At 42.4% G+C, this 27,924-nt stretch overlaps 2 protein-coding genes across 5 annotated transcripts; both read left to right on the forward strand.

The window, feature by feature from the left end:
- The first annotated feature begins 159 nt into the window (after positions 1-159).
- On the forward strand, positions 160-15,988 carry VEGFD (vascular endothelial growth factor D). Its single transcript, XM_033147369.1, has 7 exons — positions 160-831; positions 8,502-8,712; positions 11,309-11,499; positions 12,098-12,246; positions 13,054-13,151; positions 14,854-15,049; positions 15,329-15,988. The coding sequence occupies exons 1-7, from the start codon at positions 748-750 to the stop codon at positions 15,453-15,455; spliced, it is 1,056 nt and encodes a 351-aa protein (XP_033003260.1). The 5' UTR covers positions 160-747; the 3' UTR covers positions 15,456-15,988.
- Positions 15,989-18,316: 2,328 nt separating this feature from the next.
- Positions 18,317-27,685, forward strand: ASB11 (ankyrin repeat and SOCS box containing 11). 4 transcript variants are annotated; one of them, XM_033147370.1, is made up of 7 exons: positions 18,320-18,608; positions 22,398-22,477; positions 23,465-23,572; positions 23,926-24,076; positions 24,998-25,132; positions 26,272-26,463; positions 27,190-27,685. In XM_033147370.1, the coding sequence occupies exons 1-7, from the start codon at positions 18,431-18,433 to the stop codon at positions 27,312-27,314; spliced, it is 969 nt and encodes a 322-aa protein (XP_033003261.1). In that variant the 5' UTR covers positions 18,320-18,430; the 3' UTR covers positions 27,315-27,685. The 4 variants fall into 4 exon arrangements, with proteins under 4 accessions (XP_033003264.1, XP_033003261.1, XP_033003262.1 ...); XM_033147371.1 differs by lacking the exon at positions 18,320-18,608 and adding an exon at positions 20,552-20,624; XM_033147373.1 differs by lacking the exon at positions 23,465-23,572 and having other exon boundaries at positions 18,317-18,608.
- The last annotated feature ends 239 nt before the right edge of the window (positions 27,686-27,924 follow it).

The following is a 27,924-nucleotide window of genomic DNA, read 5'->3' on the forward strand; positions in this document are numbered from 1 at the left end:
TGTGTGTGTGTGTAGCTGTAGGAGTGTACCTATTGTAGTATGTATACTTTGTAAGACCATGTGTTGAAGTTTCAGGTAATACCTTTTAAAATAATGGTGTCACACATTGCATTGCATTGCATTGCATTGCATTGGTTAGTTTAGTAAACGCCATTGGTAGGGACAGAATGGGATAGGAGCCAGCATGTGACTCTTGTTTTCTGCCAGTGTCTGTATCAGATTTAAGACGCATGCTTCTGCAGGCTTCCATGAAGGCTGTGAAAAAAAGTTTCAATACAGAGAGTTGGATTACAGCTCTCTCTAGCTCAAAGCATCGGCCGTTCTACTGCCGTCTTAAAAGGAAGCTTGTAACATGGAGCACCAAACCCCCTCAGCAGATTTTTACCTTTCCTGGACCACAAATTAATTTTGAGTTTCTCTTTGTGTCCAGGTGGGAGATGGATTGATTTTTTTTTTAATAGACTGGGACCTGTATCTGCCTGCTTCTGGAAACATTTTTTAACTTTTGTATTTTTATCTCTAAAAAGTACCTACAAGAAAGAGATGACATTGTTTAAGTGAATTCTACTCTTCTTTTTTTAACTGTGCTGTTTACATCTTGTGTATAGTCTTTAAGTTTACGTGGAGAGTAAGATTCTGGGTATGCATTTTTAAAAACATTAGCAGTTCGTAGAGAAATGAATTTTGAAACGTTCTCCAGCGGTGTGACTTCAACTGTGTAGCAAAGTGTGGACGTTAACCACAAGGATGTACAAGCCGTGGACAACTGTAAACATATTTATAGTGTCTTTTCTACATCTTCTGCAAGGTTCTGAACATGGATCTGTAAAGGTAAGTGGGCTTTATTTTGGAACTCTGCATCAATAGGAGTCTCAAGACCACATGGGTTTTCCTGTCTGAAACAATCTTCGGACTACAGTGGCACCTTTTTGTGAGTTCTTTCTGGGGTGACTCTTAAGTATTGCATAAATAAACATCTTTGACGTATGTAATACCGTCAGAGAAGATTTAACAGCACGGTCCAGGCAATTTAAGCATTTTTCTGACCTGCCAGATTTCCAAGGGAAAGACAAAAGTGCATGTTTAACTAACCCATTGAAATAAATAGTGTTTAACTTTTGGCTGACTTCTGCCTTAAGGAGTATATAGAAGACAGAAATGTAATGAATCTACATTCACAGCTGATGGATACTTTTCTTTTTTGGACACTTAAAAATATATTGTGTTCAACGATAATTCATTTTCAGCGGTGGCAGGTGACCAAATGGAACCTTTTTGAAAATTCCAGTATGACAGGACTTTTTGCAATAACATGGCCTTCTCTTAAATTGTTTCATCTGCAGCCAGTGCTTTTGCTGCATCTCTCCAAACAATTTGTGCATTACCTGTAAACCTTCTCTCTCTTTGGCAAGATTAGGAAGGTTGTCTTTATGACCTATCAGTCACTCTGTTTTTGCACGGATCCACTTTGAAAATAATTCGGTTTTAAATACTGTTCCCAAATAACATATTTGCTACTGCGCTTTAATATCTAGCTCCTAGAAGTTTTTGTCATTCCAGGACATTGTCAAATGTATCAGCGTGTGATTAGAGAAACTGCTGTATAATGTACCAATCCAGTCTGAATAATTAAGGCTGAATTCCTATATGGTTTGAGAAGTAATTCTTTGCCAGATCTGATATGGGAAATGCCTTCTAAGGTTGGTTCATGATGTAAGCTTTTGGAAGATAATATTCTAGCCTCCCTTACGACTTCATTGTGCAAATAGCATATTTACGGGACTTTGAAAGTTTTTAAAAGGTATCAGTGTTCCTCATTTCCTTAACTTGTTACATTCTACTGTTAGCTTCTTCAGTAAATCAGAAAACTGAATTGAAGATTCAAGCAAGAATCCTGTTACGTTCACATTAACCGGGGGTGGGGTGGATGCAACTGCTGGCATTTGGCAAAAATGTGAATCAGCCAGGCCCCAGGGTATTTCTGCAGTACAATGATATAATGCCAATTATATTGCAGAAGCAACCTGGATATACTGTGTAGGTCAAACTAAAAAGAGAGAAAGGGTAATCATTACTTCCTGCTAGAACAGAAGTCAGCCTTTCTGGTATTCTCCATGAAATGATTTCCTTTTAACTTATCAAAATACATTTATTGTTAATGAAATTAAGGCTGCAAACCTATGCTATGCATAATTGCTTGGGAGTGGGCTCCACTGTCCTTGCATAAGGATTGGGCTGCCAATGATTTCTACATAGGAAAGAGAAAGGGCTATTTTGTGCTTTCTGTTAAATCTCCTGGGGTTTTGAAATCGTTATTTTTTTACACCAAGCACCTATTATTTGCTGATTTTTCTATAGTTTGGAATATATTTCAGCGGATGCAATTCTATACCTGCCTACTCAGAGGAAAGCCCCATTGAATTGCAGGGGGCTTATTTCCAGGCCAGTGAGTACAGAATTGCAGCCTACGGCTTAAAAGTGCTATGAAACATTTTGAGTGGCAGGTTATTCTAAATCTCAGCGGCATCAAGCAGCTCTTCTTTCATGTAGGACTACGGGCAGCTTGGTGTGAAGTAGATCGATGGACTGGGCTGGCTTTACAATCCTCTTGGCAGGGATCTTTATGCTACAGAGAAGAGCCCAAGCTTAAATTATGTCCTTTCTGTAGGGCAAGTGCCTTGAAACACCTATGTGCAGAATTCCCTTTAAGAACATAAGGTGATCCCTGCTGGATCACACCCCAACTCATCTGGTCTGCCTTTGGGGGACCCTGTTTAAAATTTCCCAGCAGTGTATGGCAAAAAGTGTTGGTTTCCCCCACTGTATCATATTACAGCAGGTGTGTGTGTGTGTGTGTGTGTGTGTGTGAGAGAGAGAGAGAGAGAGAGAGATTTCCTGAACTTTACACAATGACTGTAACTTGCCTAATTAACATGGGCTTGTTCCCAGTATGACAGCAAGTTGAAGCCTGTGTTTCATTACACAAAGAGAGAGGATCTGCCTCTGTGCGTGGTGTTAGGACCAGAGAAGTGTTGGAGTTTAAATACAGCTCAGTACTGCATACCTGAAGCAGTCAAGTCGAGCAGGAGTGCCTATATAGTTTTGGCTCTCTCTTATGTAGCATTGCTGTTCCTGTAGTCCCAAATGCTAGGGTAGGCACCCAACTCCATCACTTCACAAATGGCCAGACACTGCGCCTTCTGGGAAAGAAGAGGAACCATTGCTTTGGCATTGCCCCTGACCAGCTGCTCTGGTTTGGCCCAGTTCAAGGACAGCTCCTCCCACATGCTTGGGCCAGTAGATGGAGAGATCACAGAAGACGTTTTGGAAACTATTGGTAAGAGCTTGGAGAGACAGAACAATGCCTCTCTTGTTAGGTAGGGAGAGTAGCCAGCAGGCACTGGGTGGGAGGAAGTGGAATTTAATCATCTCCAGGAAGCAGCAAGGCAGAAGAAACACTGTGTATGTGTGGGGGAGAGGCTCTTGTCTGGGCAAAGTAGCTTCAGGGTTTTAGCATTTGTGAACCTAATAAAAGGCAGTGACACCCAGGGCCGGCCCATCCATGAGGCAAGGTGAGGCAATCGCCTCAGGTGGAAGAATCCATAGTGGCAGAGAATCCCAATGTAGATCTTCACCCCGCCCCCTCATTCCTCGATGTCACTCTTAACTCCCCGCTTCTTCCTTGGTTCAAAGCAGGAGTTCAGAGCCAATGTCCAAGCTTTGACCCAAGCCAGGACGTTTGCAGTAAATCTCCAGGACTCCGTCTGCCTTAAAAAGGTACTTGACCCTATGGGCATGTGCACTGAGCAAACAAGATTCAGGCTGCTTACTGAGAGCTTTTTCTTTCCCAGGCAGCTGTTTCAGGAAGAGCAACAAGGGGAAGTTTGGCAAAGCCAAATCTGAAGAGCAGGTGCTGTAAGAGAAGGTTTCTTCAAGATGTTTCTTCTGCCCTAGGGGAGAAGGAAGCCCTGTACTTTTTTGGGATCCAAATCTGACTTCCAGGATTGGATAGTCAAGTGGCCCATTTTTTGTATGCAGTTTTGATGAATGTATTCATTTTTGCAAGCAGTATCCCCACATTATCATTTTTGTCTTTCCCCCAACTAATATATTCATTTAATGCACATAGTTTGGTGGGAACTCTGAATAACTCAGTCGGTAGCGCATGATACTCTTAATCTCAGGGTCATGGGTTCGAGCCTCAGCTTGGGCAAAAGATTCATGCATTGCAGAGAGTTGGACTAAATGGCCCTTGTGGTCAGTTCTAACTCTACAATTCTATGGAGTGCTGCACCACAAAATTCAGGTATGTACAAATTTTAAAGGATGTCTATGTTTTAGTTCTTTTATTGTTTCAGAAAGTGAAAACTTAATAGATTCACCTTTAAATGTTCTAACCCAGTAAATAGCCAGGCCACCCCCAACACAGCTGAACTGATTAGCTATGGGGATATTCTCTACTTACATGCCTGCTTAGTTAGCAAAATTTGAGAGATGAGAGATCAAAGTTATTTTTCATTTAATACAGCAATTGGAAACACAGACAGCCCAATGTTCCAGGGCTACCACCACATATTACATTTCATGGCATACGCTGTGAATATTTATTTCCTTAGGAGTTAAGAAATTTTGCAAAAATACACATGTTGTCAATAAACATATTTATTGGCTTTCTGAACCCTCTGCTCCTCTCAATTCCCTGTGACTAAAAGTCATGATGAGCAACGGTTTCTACATAAAATAAATGTGGTCACAATATTCCGGAAAATTTATCCCGTCAATTCCCCTTGGGAGTGCCATTCTTCTCTGGTAAATCTTGAAAGAGCCCTCTTTTTAAGGCTGTAACCATACACCATGTTTTTAAAACGGCAGGAGCAGATAAAAAGCACACTTTTTAAAACACCCCACTGCATTTCCTTGATGTACGTACTTATCACTTTGAGGGGGAGGTAAAGGGAACTTGGAGAGCTTTATCCAGCCCATGCCATTCTTGTTCATGAAAATGAGTAGAAAGATAGGCCCTCCCTTTCCAGTGCTTCAAAAGTTCACAAGAAATACAATTGCGTATTTGACTTGGTTTTTAACGATGTGGCAAGCTGTTACAATAAATAGAGAACAAAAATCCCAAGACACAGTAGCTAAGGAGATATGAGTAGCTTTCAGCTATTGTATATATTCCATTGGGGGTGGGGGGAAGAGTGGCTGGAGCCACCAGCCAGGTTCTTTTATCTCCTGGATTGACATTTTTGGTACTGCTTGCTCTTAAACATCTTCCACATGCCAGTGGCATGGCATTATACCCTGTGTGTGTGGGCTAGGTTAAAGAGCTTCTACAGCTTGGTTCCTGGGTTGCTTGAAAGAAAACCATATTCGACTTCCGGCGGCGACACCATTACGGAGCGGTCGTGGGCTGCCTCGGCTGCGAGGCGACCCAGTCCGTCCCGGGGGTTGGAGCCCCGCTACCGCAAAGCGGGGCTCCGATGGGGTGCGGGAAGAGCGTCCCGCACCCTGGGCTCCCCGGCTATGCCCACTGTGGCTCCGAACCCTTCCCTCGCTCCCCCTGTAAAGGGGGAGTGGGGGTGAAGGGAAAACGGAGCCGGGCTTCAGGGGACATGCCCCAACCGGGACGCGAAGCGGCGGTTGCCCCCGCGATGAGCGTCAAAGTTCTACCTGTCAAATCTGGAGTCTAAGAATCCCGGTGGTCGTGAGTATTGGACTGGACTTGCTTTTGTGCTTTTTGGACGACCTGGGTGATATTTGGAAAGGGAGCCTGCCTTTCTCCCTCCAGAGGGATAGAAAATAACCAGTTTAAGAGACTGCTGTTACAGCGATGGCTACAAAGTATTTGAAGTTTGACAAGTGAGGCTTTTTGGATTTCCCTTTGGGGAATAAATTGGTGGACAATATCTCTTTTTAAACTTTGTGGTTCTTGCACCCTGGATTCAGGGAAAATGGCCGTGAAGGACTGTGACTGAGTGGAAAGTTACTGGTATTAAGATGGAGAAGTCTGAAAATCGAAACTGCAATTTGACACCTTTGCCCGCTTCTGCCATGCTTGGTTTTGTTTTTGATTTGGCTACGAACTGGGAAATGAGCGATGAAGAAAGGATTGTTTTATTGAGACTGGAACTGCTTAACAGAAAATTGGAAATATTGAACTGTCATATGTCAGAAAAGTTATATCCCACAGAGGAGACTTCACAGGAAATGGTTGCATTGGAAGAGAACCTTGGCACAGATCTGAAGGGATTGATTGAACAACAGGATGGAAGGATTTGGCAACTCCGGAGAAATGGATCGTCCTTTGGGGGTGGCAGACCCAGGACAGAGAGAATTGTTATATCTAACTCTCGAGGTGAGAGCTCGGGAGCGAAGGTGAAAATTATATGCCTATGTCTACAAATAAAAGAAGAATGCGACGATGAATTGGAGAGGCCGGAAGAAAAGGTGCATACCCGGATGCTCTGTGCAAGGATTGTTTTGGACTTAGTCTGGATCTGTGGATTTGTAAAGAAAAAGGATATTCCGAGGAGCGGCTCTGGAGCAAGACGACCAAAAATGGACAGAAGGGGGATAGGGTGAGCGGTATTAAGGGTAACAGGAAAAAAGGGATTTATTATGGTAACCTGAAACCGGTGTGTCAAGACTTTAGGTTTGAGATAAAGAAAAGAGGTATTTAAATTTTGTTATTAGCAGCAGTTATAGTGAATGAAGATTTTTGTTATGATATTTTGTTATGATATACTGATATATTGAAAATAATGGGTTAAGAATTAAAATCTTGTGTGGAATTAATACGAAGTTATAATATGATTTGATTTATGTTAAGACAAGAATGGGAAAATATGGTTTATTATAAAACAAGATTTGTTAAGAAGAGTGTTTTAGATTTTAATTTTTAAATTTTGTGATTTCTTAAGATTATGATGATATATGATGTTATTAAAGTAATATTTAGGATTAGAACTGAAGGTGAAAAGGCAGGGGAAGTCTGTAGTAAGATTCAACCAAAGAATTTTTTTTTCTTATATCATAAGAAGGAGAATTATTGGCGTTTGTGTATTTGTCTAGCTTTAGTTGGGTGTTGGGTCAATGTGGGTGTTATACATGTCTGTTGTTTGTTGTAAAATCAATAAATTCTTAATTAAAAAAAAGAAAGAAAACCATATTCGATAAATTTCCTCAAATAATTCATAATTCCCTGTGAGTCAATGCCGCAGAGTGTGAAGACCACGGATGCAACTTCAGGAGACAATGGGGTCTTCTGAAATGGAGGGACAGTCTTAAGTTCCTAAATTTACCCCCCCCCCCAAGTTCTTCTCTCACTACTCTCTTGTTAAATGCTGGACCCCAAGCTATGACTTGGCAGTCTCCCTGGGAACCTAATAGGGAGACACTATCTGTTAATGCTGTGAGCACTTCCATCTTGCGCATGCAACAGTATGCTTTACACATCAAGTTAACTGTGAAATGTTATCCTTGGGGGGGGGCATTTTTGAATGTTTTTCATGGCTACTGTAAGTCAGTTCTTCATGATTCTACGGACTGGATATATGTTCGTTTATCCCAAGGCACTTCTTGGTAAGCTAGGGGAATTCTTCATATTTCTTTTCTATGATTAGTAATTCTTGATCAGATTTGAACAAGGGACAGACTCCTGACATTTTGGATCATTTATCCAGCAATATCTCAAGGAGCACCTCTCCCCTTGTGAATCGACTCAGGCCCTGCAACCATCATCGGAGGCCCTTCTTTGTGTGCCTCTTCCAGGAGAGGTCTGGAGGGCGGTAACACAAGAACAGGCCTTTTCTTTGGTGGCTCCCCATTTGTGGAATGCTCTCCCTGAGGAAGCTTACCCGGTGCCTTCATTACATATATTTGGTCACCAGGCAAAAACATTCCTCTTCTACCAGACCCTTGGCTAATTAAACAACCAATGACTTTTATTGCTTTTGTTGTTAGTATGCTATGTCTTTTTGTTACAGGTGGGTAGCCGTGCTGGTCTGCCATAGTCGAAACAAAATAGAAAATTCTTTCCAGTAGCACCTTAGAGACCAACTGAGTTTGTTCTTGGTATGAGCTTTCGTGTGCATGCACACTGGTATCTGAAGAAGTGTGCATGCACACGAAAGCTCATGCCAAAAACAAACTCAGTTGGTCTCTAAGGTGCTACTGGAATGTATTTTTGTGTTTTTATATTGCAAACTACCCTGTGGTGCTTGGATTATTATTTAGTTAATAAATAGAAAAACCATGGGCTTGTGATCCCATATCTGGGATCCTTTGTAACTAATTCTTTAGTTACAAACCTTAGAAAATAACACCTCCTTTAATCCAAGAGTAATTATTTAACCCAGCCTGATGTATTCTTTAAGTCTACAGTATATCTTTACAGTCTATATTACATTGGCACATTCAACAGAAATGTGTGCTCTTTCCTACCTAAGGTCTATATATGTAGGCACAGGACTGATCTTCTGTTTTTGCCCCCTTTCTTACAGAGAACGTCACTTTCTGCCCTGGAGTGGTCAGAGCAGCAGATCAGGAAAGCTGCTAGCCTGGAAGAGCTTCTCCGCATCACCCACTCTGAGGACTGGAAGCTTTGGAAGTGCCGGCTAAAGCTCAAGGGCATGGCCACTCTGGATTCCAGATCAGCCTCGCATCGCTCCACAAGATTTGCCGCTGCTTTCTATGATATTGAGATACTGAAAGGTAGGCTCACAGTTTATGAACTGAATATTTCTGGATCCTTGTTTGTATGCAGAGCTGACCCACCCATGTGGCTGGGTGAGGTGACTGCTTCAGGCAGCATCCTGCAAGCAGCATCACCCCTCTTCCACCCCGCAGCTTTGTCACTGGTCTCCCTGGCCTCTAGCGGCTGTGAGGGACTGACAGCAAAGCTCTGCAGAACATCTCCACTGCTGGGTCTGATGAGGAAGACTGCTTGCAGAGATTGTACTCGCATGGGGGGGGCTGTGAGACGTTTCTCTGTTTTTTTATTTATTTGATTTTTAACAAATATAAACACATATAAAAATAATTCAAGATCCATATATCGAGATTGCTCTGAATCTCCTGATTTCCCCCCATCCTTCCCATGGGCACTAATAATAATATTTATAACTGCATATCAACACTTATCCAAGTTTTAACCATCCAAATTATCCATACTTTTGCGAGATATTTCTCCTCAGGTGCCAAAAGGTCTCAGGCCACCCCTGTTTTTATGTGAAAGGTAGGTTGTTATATGTGTTTTGTTTGTGTGCCTGAAATACACACACACACACACACACACTTGCTGATGGGTCTGTTCCTTGTTTATAATGTTATGTCAGTGATACAAGCAGGACACACTCTGTGTCTTTTTTAAAAAAATCCATTTGAAAATAAAGTAAAATAATATTTTAAGAAGTCGAAAATGGTACAGATAGGAGTCACCATGTGTCTAGAGATGTCACAGACACTGTCCAATATGTATTCATATAGCATAGCCACTATACCAAAAGCATCCCACAATCGTGTTTGCGGTGCTTGTTTGGCTGGGAGGAAATGACATTCTGTCGGCAATAAAGCAATTGACTTTTTGGGCTTGGGGTGCTACCCTGGGAGAAGCTGCATGGATCCCTGGAAGAAAAGCATAAGCCATGGAGCATTTATTCCATGATTTAATGTGCTCACTTGGAAAGGTGTCTACAAACTTGCAAATTCACACCCTGAAAAAACAAAAAATGTAATGTGCTGAAAGGGTGCTTGGTCAAAGTTCTGAGTTTGAAGTGCAGACAGGGGTGAAACCCATTGTTACAAGCTCTGTATCAGGCATCTCATCTCAAGTGTGCTGACTGTGATACATACCAAAGGAGACCAAAAAGAGGAGGAATGTCCTCTATGCCTGCCACAGACATGTTTAGATTTTCTGCACAAAACTAGGTATTTTTCTTTGTTTTCACTCACAACACAGTTCAAGCAACGCTGCTCTAAACAAAGCATTTTCCCCTGCAAGGAAAAATGTAAACAGACAGCAATATTTAAAAGGAATGTGCCAACAGCAGCTCGAAATGCAGAAACATTCAAATGCCTGTTTTTATTAGGTGTGGCCTGATGTAAAACACTTTATCAGCTTGGATATTGCTGGGCAGGAGCTTCCTGGACACCTGTTCTTACAAAGAGAGGAAGAAACAGAGACCAAAACATTGGAAAGGATGCCATGGGCTCTAGTCATACCCTACGGGTGTGCTGTGGCACCTGCATTTCTGTAGTTAGACCGAGGGTTGCTAACTCCTGAACTGGCTCTTATAGCTGTCCCTTTTAACAGCCGTGTGATCAGGTGACCAAAGAGCAGGTCATAATGTCTGCCGCCATGTTATGAAAAGTTTCACCTGCCCCCTTTGAGCTCATCAGATACAGGTATTTGTTAAAACATCAGGAGAAGGCCAGACATTATTCCCACCCCTTTTCTGGCCAGTTACACCAGAAGAGCTTGACTGGATCAGGCCAAGGGCCCAGTGCAGTCTAGACTCCTGAGTTAACAGTGACCCAACCAGATGTCTTGGAGAAACCCACAAGCAGGGCCTGAAGGCCACCGTGTTCTCCTCAATTGTGAGTCCCCGCAACTGGGCTTCATGTCACCCCAAGCTGGATCCCATGATGACACTGGATCATCAGTGTTGGACGGGCAGCATTGTGTGGATCTGGCAGATCATTAGGTTAGTTACCACGTCAGTCCTGCACTTCTAAGGGGGCTGATGACAGAATACCTGGGTTTTACAGGATACATTGTAAAGCACAGAAAGGATAAGTGGAGAAATTATAACTACATCAGCTATGGTGATCAGTTGGTAAAGCTCTCATCTTGATTGAAGCAATTCAGAATTGATCACGATCCCTCTCTTTCCAAATTGCCATTTCAGAGGTGAGCGTGCATCCCTGCAGGTCAACAGGGGACAAACTGGTTTGCAGCAGTGCCAGGTTTTTGCAGGGAAAACTCATGGGAGAGGAGAACCATGCCCATCAGACAACCCGGTGACGACTGAGAATGGCCATGAAATGTTGACTGGCTGTTGCAGGGGTGGGTTTGGGAGTGGAATACCATGGCAGAGGGAGCACTCCACTCTGCCGCATTTCATTGCACAACTCGCTTGGCTCATTTATATTAATAAACAGCAGATGTCATGATGTTGCTTTCCCCCCGTCAAAGTGCAGTGCTGCATCTCACACAGCTACGGAGGACTCAGAGAGCGGGCCAGTGAGCTGGTGAGTCTAGTTGTGTGATGACAACTGCCGCTTTTAGAATGGCTCCCTTGTTCTCCAGTCATAGATGAGGAATGGCAAAGGACTCAGTGCGTGCCGAGGGAGACCTGCGTGGAAGTTGCCAAAGAGCTGGGCACAGCCACCAATAAATTCTTCAAGCCTCCTTGTGTGAATGTCTATAGATGTGGAGGCTGCTGCAATGAAGAGAGCCTAAGCTGCGTGAACACCAGCACATCTTACATATCCAAAATGGTATTTGGACTTTTTTCTACTCTTCTGCAGTTTGTTTCTCCTTAAGCGTCAAATCCTATGCAGGTTGACTTTGAAGTAAGCCCCTCTTAATTGAATAGACTCATAGATATCTCTTTCCTAAGTAAGTGTGCGTAGGAAGACCAGCCACCCAATGGGGTGTCCTCTGGGGTTGAACTCCCGTCAACCCCAGCTGATAGGAATTGTAACTCAAAACACCCAGAGGACGCCACGTTGGGGAAGAACAAGGCCATGAAAGTTGTCCATAGCTATGAATCTGTTCACCATGGCAGAGCAAGTGTGGCTGTCCCACATTCACTCATGTCTGTAGGACTATAGACTCCACAATGTGAAGAGGAGGACATGGGGTGAACACATGACAAGGAGCTGCAGGCTATCAAAGATTTCAGGTACATGTTAGACTCATGTCCATCGCATGTCCTTAGGGGCGAATTGTAACTGAAGATTCCTAACATGAAGCTTAATCCTCCATTTTGCTTCATTGAGCAGGAAATGTGGAGGCTATTTAACAATGAGGGGAGGCTTTTTAACAATGTGTTTTAATAGGAATAGTGAAAAATGCTGTATTTCATCTTTCCAGCTCTTTGAGATTTCAGTTCCTTTAACAAATGTGCCAGATCCGATTCAAGTCAAAATTGCAAACCACACCGGTTGCAAGTGCTTAACAAATGCTCAGCGCCCATCGTACACCATCATACGAAGATCTGTTCAATATCCAGAAGAGGATAGGTAAGCTGGGCAGTCAGTCTTCTCTCTATCCCATTTTTTTAAAGATACACAGTGTTCATGAATTGTATGCTTTGTTCTAAGATTAGTGGTTATCTGATGTTTTTAAAAATTATTTTTTCAATGCTACAAAGAAAAGTTAATGACTGCTTGGAAAAACAATGTGGAAATATGTTACATAACATTCAGACCTCTCTTCTAGCAGCATTTTTTAATTACTATGGCATCTTTAATATTTACATTTTTAAAAAAGAGTCTCAAAACTGTCACAGGCAGCTGTGGCAAATTAATAAACAGCAGGCAGATGGAATGTATTGAGGCCCCAGTTTGATGACTTAGCAAATGTAATTCCTTGAACTGTTCCTTTGACGACAATGAGACTTCTGGTCAAAGTTCCTAAGACACGTCTCTAAATGCAGAAGCTTCTCAACAGACTCTGAGCCCTAATACACCACGGCCATGTGCCGTCTGTCTTCTTAACTCAGCCTTCCCCAACCTGGAACCTTCCCAATGTTCTGGGCTGTAACTACCATCTGCTTCATCCAGCATGTTTGTGCCGGCTGGGAGTGATGGGAATTGTATTCCAAAATATGTGGAAGGCACCAAATTGAGGAACCCTGGCTTAATGTTAATTTGAGTAGCCCCCCCCCAAAAGCTGGCTCTCAAATGCCATTTTTGCATGTATTTATTTGAATATTTACTGTATATACCACACTTCCATAACAAATATATAACAAAGTGGTGTGTGTGTATCAGTTACTTTTTAAATGTGTTCTTAACATGTTTATTTGGCCTTTTGTTTCCTTCTAGTTGTCCCCAAATAAACAAACTGTGTCATAGTGGCTGGATGTGGGACAGCGATAAATGTGAATGTGTTGTAGACAAAGATCGTCCTGGCAGAAGGGAAGGTATATACTAGTACTACTTATATACTCACTTTAATATTGAAATCTGTACCAGTTAAAAGAACAACATAACATTATGAATAACAACATTATCAAACTGAAATAGGTGGAGGTTATTCCCCCCCCCCCCCCGCTTCTGTAACTCTGCATCCAGGAACAAAAGAATAAATCTGGGTAGATTGGTAGTTAAAAGCATTTTGCTTTTACTAGAATTAACTGTGTCCAGAAGAGGGCAACCAAAATGGTCAAAGGCCTGGAAACAATGCCTTATGAGGGACGGCTTAGGGAGCTGGGTATGTTTAGCCCGGAGAAGAGAAGGTTAAGGGGTGATATGATAGCCATGTTCAAATATATCAAAGGATGTCATATAGAGGAGGGTGAAAGGTTGTTTTCTGCTGCTCCAGAGAAGCGGACACGGAGCAATGGATTCATACTACAAGAAAGAAGATTCCACCTAACCATTAGGAAGAACTTCCTGACAGTGAGAGCTGTTCGACAGACGAATTTGCTACCAAGGAGTGTGGTGGAGTTTCCTTCTTTGGAGGTCTTTAAGCAGAGGCTTGACAGCCATCTGTCAGGAATGCTTTGATGGTGTTTCCTGCTTGGCAGGGGGTTGGACTGGATGGCCCTTGTGGTCTCTTCCAACTCTATGATTCTATGAACTGAAATGAGAAGCTCAGTCAGACAGAAGTAACACTCCTTCAATTGAAGCAAAGCATTTGTCCTCCTCCCAGATTCTCCCACCCAACTTCACATGCACAGGAGGATTAGCCATCATCATCATCATCATCATCATCATCATCGATTATCCTAGGCTATGTGCTCCTAGAAAGATAGTAAAATCTGGGCAAGTTTCAAGAGCAGTTTCCTTATGATATGGCATGAGAACCTGATGTTCAAACCGGGTGGGAAGAAAACACTTACCAAGTGATTTCTAGCCATTGCCGAGACAAATACTGCCCCACCCCTGGGAAGAGAAGAAGCAACTCCAGATAATTGTGATTGCAATTAATGACCTGCAACAAAAGAGCTGCACAGCTAGCACCAGATGTTCAAGGGTGCTTTGCACTTTGTTTTTCCTAAACAACAACACTGCCCCATGCCACAAAGCAAACCATGTGGGAGAAACTAAGGAGGGGTTTGTGAAATTGTCATTAGGGTCTTCTATTCAAAAGGGGGAAGGCAAAAAGCCTATTGGGCATGCCCCAGGCTAAACTAGCTCTTTAGATCCCAACTGGAAAAAAACCCTAGAATATGGCTGTGTATACATCATACATCATACACATAGTGTATACATCATACACATAGTGCTGCTTGGGGGAGCTACAGTTCCTAGAATACTTTGGGTGTACGGTACAATTCAAATGTATGTATATTGCTGTCATGACTTACAAAGTCCGTATCCATACAGACTCTGTTTATTTCTGCTAGAATATCAACTTCATTATAATTACATTCTTTTCAAGCTGTGGACTCCATAGTTTTAACTGTAGGTTGATAGGAGTTCAGATTTCTGGACTCACAGTGCCACAAATAGTGCATTTTATAGGTTAAGTTCAAGTCTTGCTGTACATCTGCAGGATATTACCTTTGAGTGACACCCTATATGTGTGATGTATAGTGAAATGATGATGTGCCAACGTTTTCAGAAGAGGGCAAGGAGTTTTATAAATCTCTCTCTCTCTCCCCTACAAAACATGTGCAGGATTCCCTCCACTTGCTGAACTTGCGATGTGTGCACCAAATATGAACTTTGATGAGGAAAATTGCGAGTGCATCTGTAAATGGAAGTGCACTGGCAATTTATTTCAGAACAAAGAGAACTGCAGCTGTTACTTGTGTACGGAGAACCAAGACAGCTGCCTTCAGAAACACAAGGAGTTTAATGCAGAAACATGCAGGTAAGCCTTCCTTTACATTTCAGTTCAATGCAGCATGCTTGGTCCACAGCCAGGTTGATCGATTCCCACCCCTGGGTTGAAATTTGTACTAAATGATAGGGCTTGTGTAGAACGTAAACCTCCCATGTAACAAAATGATAATGAATGAAGATCCTCCTTGCAATGTGGAGCCATGAGTAATGATTCTGTGTCTTTTCATGCGTTCCTGTAGAACATACTCCAAGGAACAGAAGTGCGTACTTACCACATTGTCTTCTCTGACTTATTGTCTTTAAACAGTTGTGAAGACAAATGCCCATTCCAAGCCAGAATGTGCCCAACCACTCGGCCGGCATGTTCGAGGCACTGTTGCCGCCCGAGAGGGGGAAGAAGTCCTCACGGGTCCCAAAGCAGAGAAACACCATGACTGAGCTTTTGTTATCTCCTGTACTACCACTAAAACACTGCTAGCTGCCCGCCATCGACTGTTAAACAACAATAATAATGGATACGGGTGGCTTTTACTGCTAAAAATATAATTAAAATCAAGACTGTCTTCATTATTAAGACGATGAATGGATCTGCAAGGACATTGCCACCTGACCGCTGATATATGCTACAACAAACTTTATCCTTGTTCTGTAACGGACAACCAGAAAGACCTACGTTCATTGATGCTGTATGAAAAAGAAAGTGGCATGTTAGAAGCAATGGGGATATCTTTACCAAGCAACTTTGAAATGCAGAGAATAGTTCTATGCCCTCAACCTGCTTATTCGTCATATTTCTTTTTAGACCAACTTTTTCAGACCTTCTAAAATTTGGTTCCCTAATGCGTTCAGCATTGACTGATTTGATCTACTGTCTGTGTTTTATTATTTGGGTTTATCCTAGAACTACTGTCTGATGTGCCATATTTAAAATGTATATAGAAAAATAAAGGCACCAGTTATTAATTAATATGCGTTGACGTGTATAATTTCTATTGCAAGCTTGGTCAGAAGGAATGAACTATGACTAGAGGTTTTCATGTGCATCCTTTCATTCCATACACGTGGAATAAAAGTGTCCCCACACTCCTCCTTTTTAAAGAAGTCTGTTCTACCACTCATGTGGTAAGACTTGGGGTGAGGCTAAATGCTATTCCTGCGGCAAGAGATTTTTAATTTGATGCTAGGGAGAAGGAGGGGAGGTTTCACCCTTCCCTCCAGATGTAATACTCTTCAAAATCACTCATCTGCATTGCAATTAGCCTTCTTATTACTTTGCACCCCGCTCTTCCTCGCAAAGGAGCCTAGGATGGCAAACAATAAGAGATGCAACAATAAAATTATCTTAAAAACAATTCCAGTAGATGCGGATGAGGAAAGAACTGAACAGGAGGGAAGGTCTTCAGCAGGCACTGAGAAGGCGTTAAAAATGGCACCTTTCTAATATTCAAGGGGAGGGAATTCCAAAGGGAAAGTGCCACACAGAGCCGTCTTAAGGGGATCTGCCGCCCTGGCGCGGCTATCCCTCCGGCGCCCCCGCCATGCCGCCTCTCCGCCGCCTCCCTCCCGCGCTTGCCACCCCTTGGGAGGGGGGTGGGCGAGCGGGGGATGAGGGGCGTGGCGCTGGAGCGGCGCGGGGCTCTGCGCGCCCTTCCAGCGCTTCCGGGACGGGAGGCGAGGGCGGCCGGCTCGCGCTCCCGCGCGCATCCGGATGGCGCGCCGCTGCCGGGCAGCTTGTGCCCCATCGGGTGGGCGGCCGGCTGCGCCGCGCCACCTGGCTGCGCGCGGGAGCGCGAGCCGCCCGCCCTCGCCTCCCGTCCCGGAAGCGCTGGAAGGGCGCGCAGAGCTGTGCTCCTGTGCTCTGCTGGGCAGCCAGAGGGCGTGGCGTGGCCGGCCAGCTCGCTGCCGGCAGGCGCTGCCAGCGGGGCTGGAGGACGGAGGCGCCCTCCAGGCCATTGCGCCCTGGCGCGCCGCGCCACCAGCCCCAATGGATGAGACGGCTCTGGTGCCACAGCATTAAAGGCGTGATTCTTCCATTGTGCGGAAGGGACCTGCTGATAACAGTGGTATTTACAGGAGGCCCTCCTTCACCTGTGTGAGTGATCAACTGGATATATACGGGCCGAGGCCATAAGCAGAATAATGCACTAGATCAGGACTATGCCATGTGTGGATGGGAGCTTGAACCTTCTGCCTCCATCCCAGCCATGACCGGAATTGGATCCTGCTCCCAACCCCAAGTCTGCTATTTGCAGTTGGACAGAAATCTCCCTTTGGCTCTGCCGGCTGGGTCTGCTGGGAGCTGAAGTCCAGCATGAATGGGCACAGGTTCCTTGCCTCTGTTTTAAAGGTTTGGCTGAGAAAGCCAGTACTGTATCGTGTTTTTCAGATACTAGCTTCTTTAAGGGAAAGGACTGTACTTTAGTAGTAAGGCACAGTAGTAAGAGCCCTGGGTATGGGGCGATATATAAATTCAATAAATAAATAAATACCGTAATAAAATGTCCCAGGTTTAATTCTGGCATCACTAAAGAAGGCCAGGGGGGAAAACAGGTACTAAGCCCTTTCCCCTCACAAAGTGGTTTGACATTTGTCCAAATGGTTCTCTTTCTCCATAAGACTCCCTTGTAATGAGGTAGATGGGGGAGTTAAATGCAATTTGGAAAATGGCTTTCGCAGAATGGCAATTTTGGGGACCTGAAATTCATGCAATGATAATGGCTTGCGTATTTATATTTATTTCTTTTGCAGTAGCTTGCAGCAAATTATCATATATGGGCTAATCTCCTTTTAGTGTTAAGAGCAATTAACTGACCACTTTCATTAATGCCTTGTGGATGTAAATTGGTCTAGACTATGGTAAATAGGCATAAACCTTTCTTTTGGCCTGCCGCACTGTGACAGATTACACAGGAAAATATTGTACATTATTCCAATAGCTCCACCTAGTGTTGTCCTGACATTATTAACAGGTTCCTAAAACACTGCGCCAACTTCAAAACATATGAATTAAAAGAAAATGTTCTATGCAAACATCCATAAAAATTAGCTCAAACCTAAATAAACTACTATATAAATTTAGGAATGCTGAATGCTGCATTTCCTTGTGAGATGACAGGGAAGATTGTTCCTCTTCTTAACAAATATTAAAATGGAATATACAAATAGAATACAGCGGGATGAAATAAACATGGATGAAATAAACATGAATTTGTACAAATCTGAACATTAAGCTCTTTTAATCCTAAGCATTGTTATTTATTATCAATAGCTTGCTTGGGACAAAAACAGTGTATTTTTGGTAGCAGGGGAACATCAGCGGCCGGAGAGTTTAAAAATAGATGTCATATGATACCAATAATAGTGAATGTAACTTAGGAGACCTGTGAAGTTATACAAAGGGCAAAACAAAATGGAAGGCAGTACGATACTCTATGCTTTCAATAACATTTATTTTGCAATCTTTGCTTTGTTTTGTTTCAAGCTCTTAATCAAAATCTCTTTGGCTTTACTGACCCATTTCTATATTGTGAAAGGGAACAGGAAAGAGGCTGCAAGGATAGCAGAAGAGATCTATGGAATAGCCCCAGGTAAAATTGCAGAGATAAATATTAAGAAAACTAACTGATCTAAAAAAAATATCACTGAAATTGTCAAAAATTGATACTCATGACTGCACTGTCATCAAGCAGGTTGGAAATGTAAATATGTGTGTGATTTTGTTAATACAAGCATAAGCTAGAATGAATATGTCTAAGATGAAGAATTAAAGATTAGCAGGGAAAACCAACGTGCTTCAATATTTATTTTTGTTACAGGAAATAAGGTTTTCTTTTTACAGGTGAAACTCGAAAAATTAGAATATCATGGAAAAGTCCATTTATGTAAGCAATTGTTTTCATTAGCTACTGCAGTTTAATATATGAGATAGACTCATGACATGCAAAGCGAGATATGTCAAGCCTTTATTTGTTATAACAAAATAAAAAATAAAAAATTCCTTCCAGTAGCACCTTAGAGACCAACTAAGATACCATCTGAAGAAGTGTGCATGCACACAAAAACTCATACCAAGAACAAACTTAGTTGGTCTCTAAGGTGCTACTGGAAGGAATTTTTTTTATTTTTTATTTTGTTTTGACTATGGCGGATCAACATGGCTACCAACCTGTAACTTTATTTGTTATAATTGTGATGATTATGTTGCACAGCTGATGAAAACCCCAAAGTTGAAATTGTTAATTTGGGCTTCTCATCAGCTGTATGCAATAATCATCACAATTATAACAAATAAAGGCTTGACATATCTCGCTTTGCATGTCACGAGTCTATCTCCTATATTAGTTTCAACTTTTAAGTTGAATTACTGAAAGAAATGAACCTTTCCACGATATTCTAATTTTTCGAGTTTCACCTGTATTGTTATTATTATTTTAAAAGCCAGAATTCTGAAATGCTGCTATTTAAACTATTTCAGTATTTGTTTAATACAGTCTTATTGTGGGTCCGTTGCATCATTATGCGTACAACAATGTAAAAGATTTAGAATATGCCTTTTCTGAAAGAAGACACTTGCTGGGACAGTGAAATGTCTGCTCGAACAGCAGTTACACGTGGCTTGGCTCGCTTTTATTGGAGGGATGAAACTGGATTGTTCCTGCTTTCTCTGCCAAGCAGGGCAGCAAGTTTACAACTTTACTATATGTAAATGAGTCACAATACGTTAAGCTTAGGTCGTTGGCCAGATGTGTTGACTTTATGTCCTTCTGGGTTCATCCCAGTCCTGGCTACTTATGATTCATCCATGGCAATAAAACGATGGAGAATGCAGGGATAGGGGTTTTTAACATCATTTAAACTGACATTAGCAAAAATCTTCCATTATCGCCAGCATACTTCCTAGGCATTCTCGTAGCCTTGCAAATACAAACAGTTGTACACGGTACTAATTTTAATCTGCAATGTCAAACATGAACACGGGAGAAAAACTGCTTTTAAAAACACAATTGCAACAATGTGGCTTTTAAAATATCAGTCATGGAGACAAAATGCTCGGTAAATGCTCCAATTATAATATTTATTAGGTATAATTTATTTGTGTCTAGGCTACGTAAGTATCAATGAGCTGTCCCGTCGGAGTCAGTAAATCTGTCAGAAGCAGTAATGGTTATGAATCATTTTATTAATCTCTCTACATTTTATGGCCTGAAGTTCCCACTTACCTCTGCAGTTCTATAAGGTAGCATACGGTTATTTTCAAACACATCAGTTTCCCTCACTGAAGGCTTAAAAAAAAAAAAATTCAGATGGATAGCTTTGGGCACATACAAAGGTGTTGGTTATCTACCCTCTTTTTCTCTGTGACGTTGCCTTTTGCCAGTCTGTCAAACTCAGTATCGTTTTTCAAAACACCATCTGACCACCAACTCTGACCTCGATTAGATTACTTACACACTGTTACCGCTAAGCTTTAAAGTAATGTTATCCAGCGCTGCTGCATTTGCCCTCAGCGGTCATGAAAAACACCGTTTCCGGGATGCCTTCAGTACCTGGAACCTTGAGAGGTGCACCTTATGGGAATTATATTTGTCATATGTTTCAAGGAGGTACGTTCTAGGTTGCTTAGAAAACTACAGCTCTCTTTGTGCCAAATACATTAGGCAGCTGTATGTAGAAAGCTTGTACTTAAAAGATGGACAAGGTACAGATATTTATAGCCTGGGCCTGTTCTTGTTTTCATGGTTATATTTAACCCTCACATTTCGCGCTAATTTGTACGTTAATGCACCTCTTGTTTGCAGCATCACAGGTAAGGCAATATTTGCTCCTTTGAGCTTCATGGCTTAAAGAGTATAAAGAGAGCCGAACCCCAGTTAGGGAAAATAGAAGGTGATGTCAATTAATCACAAAACTGGCATGGTTCTGCTTAATGTAACTGGAGCCCCTGCTCCAACTACTATATATCACGAAAAAAATTACACGGATTTACTGTGTGCACCTATTTATTCAGAAGTAAGCCACACTGTGCTCAGTGGGATTGGACTCCTAGATATGCATGCAGGGCCGTCTTTAGCTTATGCGCTGCTGGGGTGCAAAGATCCGCCCAGCGCCTCTTTTTTTAGTGGGGTGAACTCAAAAGTTGTTGACTTTTTTGGGGGGGGGAATTGTTCACCTGTAACAAGGGCGCAGCAGAAAAACTGCTTTTGATTGACAGTATGGAGCAACACTAAGGGATGCGGGTGGCGCTGTGGGTTAAACCAGAGCCTAGGGCTTGTCGATCAGAAGGTCAGTGGTTTGAATCCCTGTGACAGGGTGAGCTCCCGTTGCTCGGTCCCTGCTCCTGCCAACGTAGCAGTTTGAAAGCACGTCAAAGTGCAAGTAGATAAATAGGTACCTCTCCATTGGGAAGGTAAACGGCATTTCTGTGCGCTGCTCTGGTCTGCCAGAAGCGGCTTAGTCATGCTGGCCACATGACCTGGAAGCTGTACGCCGGCTCCCTCGCCCAGGAAAGCGAGATGAGCGCTGCAACCCCAGAGTTGTCCACGACTGGACCTAATGGTCAGGGGTCCCTTTACCTTTACCTATGGAGTAACAGAGCAATGGAGGAGGAGAGCAGGGACTTCCACTCCATTGCTTTTCACTGCCACCGATCGAAAGGTAAACATTTGGTGCCCCTTGCAACCATGGGTAAAGATGGCCCTGTACACATGCATGAGATCACAACAGAAGTATGGTTGTTCTCTCTCTCTCTCTCTTCTTTCTTATTGACTCCAAATGGAGGAACAGAAGTCTGCTCACCAGTTTCTGATTGCTGAGTCTTGCAAAGTGTTTCAAATGCCTCTCTACTGGGGTCTTGCAATAGGTTTTTGCGAGACATGACAATTGGCTGATTGTCAGGTTGTGCGGAGTGCTTTGAAAAGTGCTTTTTGTGCAGCCCACATGGCTTGATTTCATTATGTTGTCAGGCAATTGACAGGCGGGTGGCCCCAACTACTTGTTAAATTTGCCCTGTGGGAGGTGGGGGAGATAACAGCCTAATGCTCGGTTCAGACACTGTTCCCTGCCCCATTTTAAAGCAAAATCATTTGCATTGGGCCATTGATGGTGGTGAGTGGAGGAACAGATATGAGATTTTATCAGAGCATGGTCATCGTCATCATCATCATCATCATCATCATCATCATCATCTATATACTACCTATCCAAGGTTTCTGGGCAGAAAGTGGTCCTGCATGTTATAGCAAAGAAGAGAACTTGAGGATGCCATTTCCCCCCAAGAAATGCCCAAATAACATTCCTCTATAAAAAGGGGCAGAATTGTATTTACACCTCTGTAAATCTCTGTTCTATAGACTTATCTTTCAGTGATCTTATTTTAGACTCATGGGCAGACAGATCTCCCCTTCACGAAGCTGCCTTTCAAGGGCGCCTCCTCTCGTTGAAAACCTTGATAGCACAGGTAAGAAACCCTAATATATTTCCCTGATTTTACAATGCAATCCTACATGTCTACTGATAAGCAGCAATGAGACTTGCCCTCAGGTTAAGTGTGTATAGGATTGCACCCCAAACTTTTTATTCACAACAATGCATACAGACTACACAAATAAATTCAGTGTTGAGTGTGCAAATTCAAAATTGAACTGAGCAGTCCTTGCAAAGATTGCACGAAAGGGAATAAAGTTAGGGCCAATTCACACAACTACTGCAGGTTGCCCAGAGTGTTTTCACCAAGATTTAGAAACAAAAATCCACCTCCTTTTCCAGATCTATTTAATGAATACGTCGTGGTAAAAGTGTCAACTTTTCGGAACAACACAAAAGATGGATAAGTTCTAGGCTGCAGCCTGAAGTAGTAGCACAGCAGAAGTCCAAAACCATGAATTCTTTAGAAATAGCGGCGTGCATAGTTTGTTTTCTCCCAATGCAGCTTTTCTTCCCAAACGTCGCTCATGCACACACCATTTTAGCATCCATAAGGAAGGAGACAATGGTTGGTTTATTAATCAGTTTCTTACCAGATTCTCTACTTACCTGTCTTCACACTGATTCCCCACAAAATTCTGTTTCCAGGGGAACTGAGTACATTAACGAGTTCATATTGTGGAGAAGGCTCTATTGCTGAGTAACGTTGCTATGTTATGAGTTTTTTTCTTCTTAAAAAAACTATTTTTATTTTATTTCACCTTTCCTTGAAGTAATGCAGAGTGGTATACATGTTCCCTCTATTTTATTCTCACAAGAGTCCTTCAGTTAGAGAAACTCGATTGCTTAAACTATGCTTGTTCTGGGAGAACTCTTGCCGGTTTCATTTTGCCGAACCACAAATCTAATCACTGGGAAAGGGTGTTTTATTTCAAGCCAATATTAAATCTTTGTAGCTATACGTTATTATTATTATCATTTGCAATTGCTTATTATCCATACCTTTTGTTCTCAACTGTAGGGGTTCAACGTGAACATTGTTACAATAGACCATGTTTCTGCTCTTCACGAGGCTTGCTTGGGTGGCCATGTTGCTTGTGCAAAAGTGTTACTGGAATATGGTGCTCGGGTGAGTACTACCACGCCTCCCTGCAGGGGTGAAACTAGGCTTTATTTCACCCGGGTCAAAGACCCAGTTTGGCACACCCTCCACACGCATTTGTGTATGCACACACGCAGAGGCTGGGAGCTTCAATGGTTGTCCCTCTGGAGGCAATGACTCTGCTTTCCTGTATGAGAGATGCTGCTTCAAAGTGGGAGCTAGCAGGGGAACTGTGTGAATTTTGTATTATTGGGAATATCCAAGAAGATAATCAAAATGGAAGAGCTAAATACCATAAAGAGAAATCACTAACAGGAAGTGCTTGACTTTCTAACGGCATCCACTCGCACGCTCAGTCTTGTCTTTGTTCTGTGTTGCAGGTGAATGCAGTCACTGTAGATGGGATCACACCTCTGTTTAATGCTTGCCGTCGTGGCAGTGCCCCTTGCGTCGATATGCTGCTTGAATTTGGTGCCCGGACGCAAGTGGAGAATCATTTTGCTTCCCCAATTCATGAAGCTGTCAAGAGAGGTAACAGTAGTGGTTTGGGACAATTCTAACTAGATACAAGAATGTCAGATTCTCTGCAGAGCTTGTCAGTCCCAAATGAGTTTCCAATTGACTGCCTAACAAGGTGGGTCCAGCCCATTCCCCCGGCCCTCCCACTTCCGAGCCACTGTTGATGAGCAGAGCAGGTAGTTATCTGATAAACAGTTATCAGAGACATTAAGCTTCATTGGTGATGCTGGGAGACTCAGGGTCACTGGAGGCTGCCTCACAACCTCAGTCTTCAACCAGCCCATGAGTGGATCCTGCCTGTCAGCTTCCTCATCTTCCACCTAAATCACAGTGTTAACCATTGTAGAACTCAGCAAGGAAAAGCAGCTGGAGGAGATTTTGAGTAGAAAAATGGCTGTGGGGGAAGGGTTAAGCAGTCCGTCCCACATCATTCCTCAGAGGCAGGATTCAGGTCAATGGGGTTTAGGAATGTCTAGTTACAGAGCATTTAGAGGGTTTCTAGGCCACTTGTATGGGATGGGGTGGCGCTGTGGTCTAAACCACTGAGCATAGGGGTTGTTGATCTGAAGGTCGGCGGTTCAAATCCCCGCAACGGGTAAGCTCCCGTTGCTCGGTCCTTGCTCCTGCCCACCTAGCAGTTCGAAAGCACGTCAAAGTGCAAGTAGATAAATAGGTACCGCTCCAGCGGGAAGGTAAATGTCGTTTCTGTGCGCTGCTCTGGTTTGCCAGAAGTGGCTTAGTCATGCTAGTAGCCACATGACCTGGAAAAACTGTCTGCGGACAAACGCTGGCTCCCTCGGCCTATAGAGCGAGATGAACGCTGCAACCCCAGAGTCGTCCACGGCTGGACCTAATGGTCAGGAGTACCTTTACCTTTATGCCACTTGCTGCCCTATAGTTCAACAAGGTTTTCTCCTCTCTGTGTTTACATAGGTCACAGGGAGTGTATGGAAATTCTTTTAGTCAATGGTGTTGATGTGGACCAAGAAAACCCACAGCATGGAACAGTACTGTATGTGGCCTGCGTGAATCAAAGGACAGACTGTGTCAAGAAACTTTTAGAACTAGGTACTCTGGTGTGTGTTGGGCTTTCTTGGATGGGATTGGTAGGCTGCTGCATTCCTAAACATCCCAACACTATAGCAGGAACCCACTCCACTGTAAGATGAAGCAAGACTTTCAGGGCGGCTGTTCCTGTTCTGTGGAACAGCACCTCTGTTGAGATACGGCAGCTGTCCGCTATTTGTAATTTCCAGAAACCATTGAAGACATTTTTGTTTCAACAAGCTTTTCCAGCTGGGTGTAAAGGTGTTTATTTTGTATTGTTTTAAAACCCATCTTATTTTGCTTTTTTTCTATTGAAAACAAACTATATTAGTTGCTTTAACTGTATCTTTGTAAACAGCGTTGAAACTCAAAACATTAAAAATGAATAAATACTCCAAATGGCTGACAGGGAGATATATATGCAAGTTGGGAACATTCTGTGCGGACCTTGGCCTGTTGTCACCTCCAGTTCCTAAGCTTCCATTTCCTAGAGGCAAGCAGAACATGTAGCCTGGCCAAGTCTCTAATACAGATGTTGAGGGAAGTTTGTTGTCGTGCTACATCTCCGAGCCTAGGGAGATTGCAAGAAATCAACTGCCCTAGTACCTGGGGGGGGGGGACAGGAGTCAGTGGGATGCTCCCTCATCTCCCTAAATAATATTAATTAATACAACCTTGGTTCCAGGGGCTAAGATGTTGTTGTTGTTGTTGTTGTCATTTTTGCGAGTAATTTTCCCTAACACAATGCATTTTGGTATGTTATTTCCATTAATAAATGCATTTCTATGCAGATTTTACCCTAGTAAATGCATTTTGTGCACATTACTTGACTGGAGGATTGCACAGCAAAATTCAAAGAAGTCTGAATTTCAAAGGATAGTTGCGTTTCAGTTCACATATTGTTTCAGAAAGTGAGAGTTAAGTAAGTATGCCTTTAAATGCAGACTCCATCCCTACATCTCTTATCTGTTCCTCAGTTCCCTCAGGGGCGGAAACAAACCTAGCTGCTGAAATAGAAATAGTTTTTAGAGAGGAAATTTATTCCAGCATTAAGAAAAAGGTATTAAAGGAGGAAATAAAAAAATCGCATTGCTGTCTCCCTTTCTTCTTCCCATGTAACGCTAACTAGTTTGTTTTCATTTCCATTCATTCTCTCCAAGGAGCTAGTGTCAACCTGGGCAAAGGACTGGATACACCACTTCATGCAGCCGCTAGAAAATCCAGTGCAGAAATTGTCAACTTGTTAACAGACTATGGGGCCAGCTTGAAATGTAGAAATTCTGAATTAAAATGTGCTCTTGATCTTGCTGCACCTAATAGCTCTGTTGAACGGGCACTGTTGCTTCGGGAAGGTAAGAAAGAGCTCAGACATTTGTCACTGTCATGCTTCTTGCAAATTGTCAGGTCTTATTGTTGTCCACAGAGGTTCTTAGGGGTTAATTGGTTACAGGGGTCTCCTTGAATGACTTTAAGAGAATTTGAGCCAATTAGATCGTGGCTATACAAATGAAATATATGCTTTGCCTGTGCATGAAAATCTGGGTAATCCTATGTCTGTAACATTTCAGTACTTTGGGGGCTCCCATTAAATTGTAAAACAAAAATGGAAATGGGAAGCCACCAGACAAGAGTGTAGCATTTATCTCTATATACAGAATAGTGAAAAATTTATTAAATAACTTTGGTTTAACTAAAGCCCAGGTTATGTATTATTGTGCTTCAAAAATTATTTAGTGAGATAAACATATAGTGTAATCTAGCTTCCCAAATTATTCCAATGGAAGCTAAAATCTAAGCTTGAATTGATGATGCTTTTTCTATACAGCTTTTTACCTGGATTTGCCTACCCTTGATTCACAGTCTCCTTGTAGACTAGATTTCTGCCCACTGATATATGCTGTACTTATCTCTGAGTTAAAACAAGATAACAAAATTAAAAAATTCCTTCCAGTACCACCTTAGAGACCAACCAAGTTTGTTCTTGGTATGAGCTTCCGTGTGCATGCACACTTCTTCAGATGTCTCTGAGTTGACATTATTGAATTCATAGTATTGTTCTTGTTTCTCTCTTCCTCCAGGCCCTCCTAGGCTGGCCCAACTGTGCCGATTGTGTATCCGAAAATGCTTGGGCCGATCATGCCTTTATTTAGCCCACAAACTACACTTACCTGAACGACTTGAAGATTTTCTTTTGTTCCGATAACCTTACAGTTCTTTTGTAGCCTAATAGAATCAACGAAAAAGATCGTTTACTCTTAATATAATAAAAACCAGGGTGAAAATTAACAAAGGCATATGGGGTTTAAAACCATAATATAGCAAGCTTGAAAAGAGCATCTGTGCAAAGCTTGTTCTGGAGCTTGAAAGTTTGCTTTTCAAATGTTTTGCCAAAATGAAGCAGTTTCTATGTAATCACAGCAAAATGGGCTCTAGGGTTCTTTTCATATCGTCCCCATGGTTTATTGTACACATACGTATAAACGTGGCACATCCATATTCTTATATTTTAACTGGTGTATATGTTCAGTAAGTCCATTAAATGTTTTTCATTTTAATTAAACATACCTAAACTTACCTGCAAGTTACTTTGTTCTATGTTCTTTGATAAGAAGAGCATATAATTCAATTGCCATGTCCTTTCTTAAGGCCACTAAAATTCAGAACAGGATTAGCCAATGCCTAGAAGATGAAAATACATCTGGTATAACAACAAGGTCATACTTTCTCATCTGCTTTAAAAGAGGAGGAAGAGGATCCATTAATGTTGGCATTATCACAGGCATATACAGTATGAAGCAGAACAAATGGATTCA

Source organism: Lacerta agilis, chromosome 4 (assembly GCF_009819535.1).
Source record: "Lacerta agilis isolate rLacAgi1 chromosome 4, rLacAgi1.pri, whole genome shotgun sequence".
NCBI classification, from domain to species: domain Eukaryota; kingdom Metazoa; phylum Chordata; class Lepidosauria; order Squamata; family Lacertidae; genus Lacerta; species Lacerta agilis.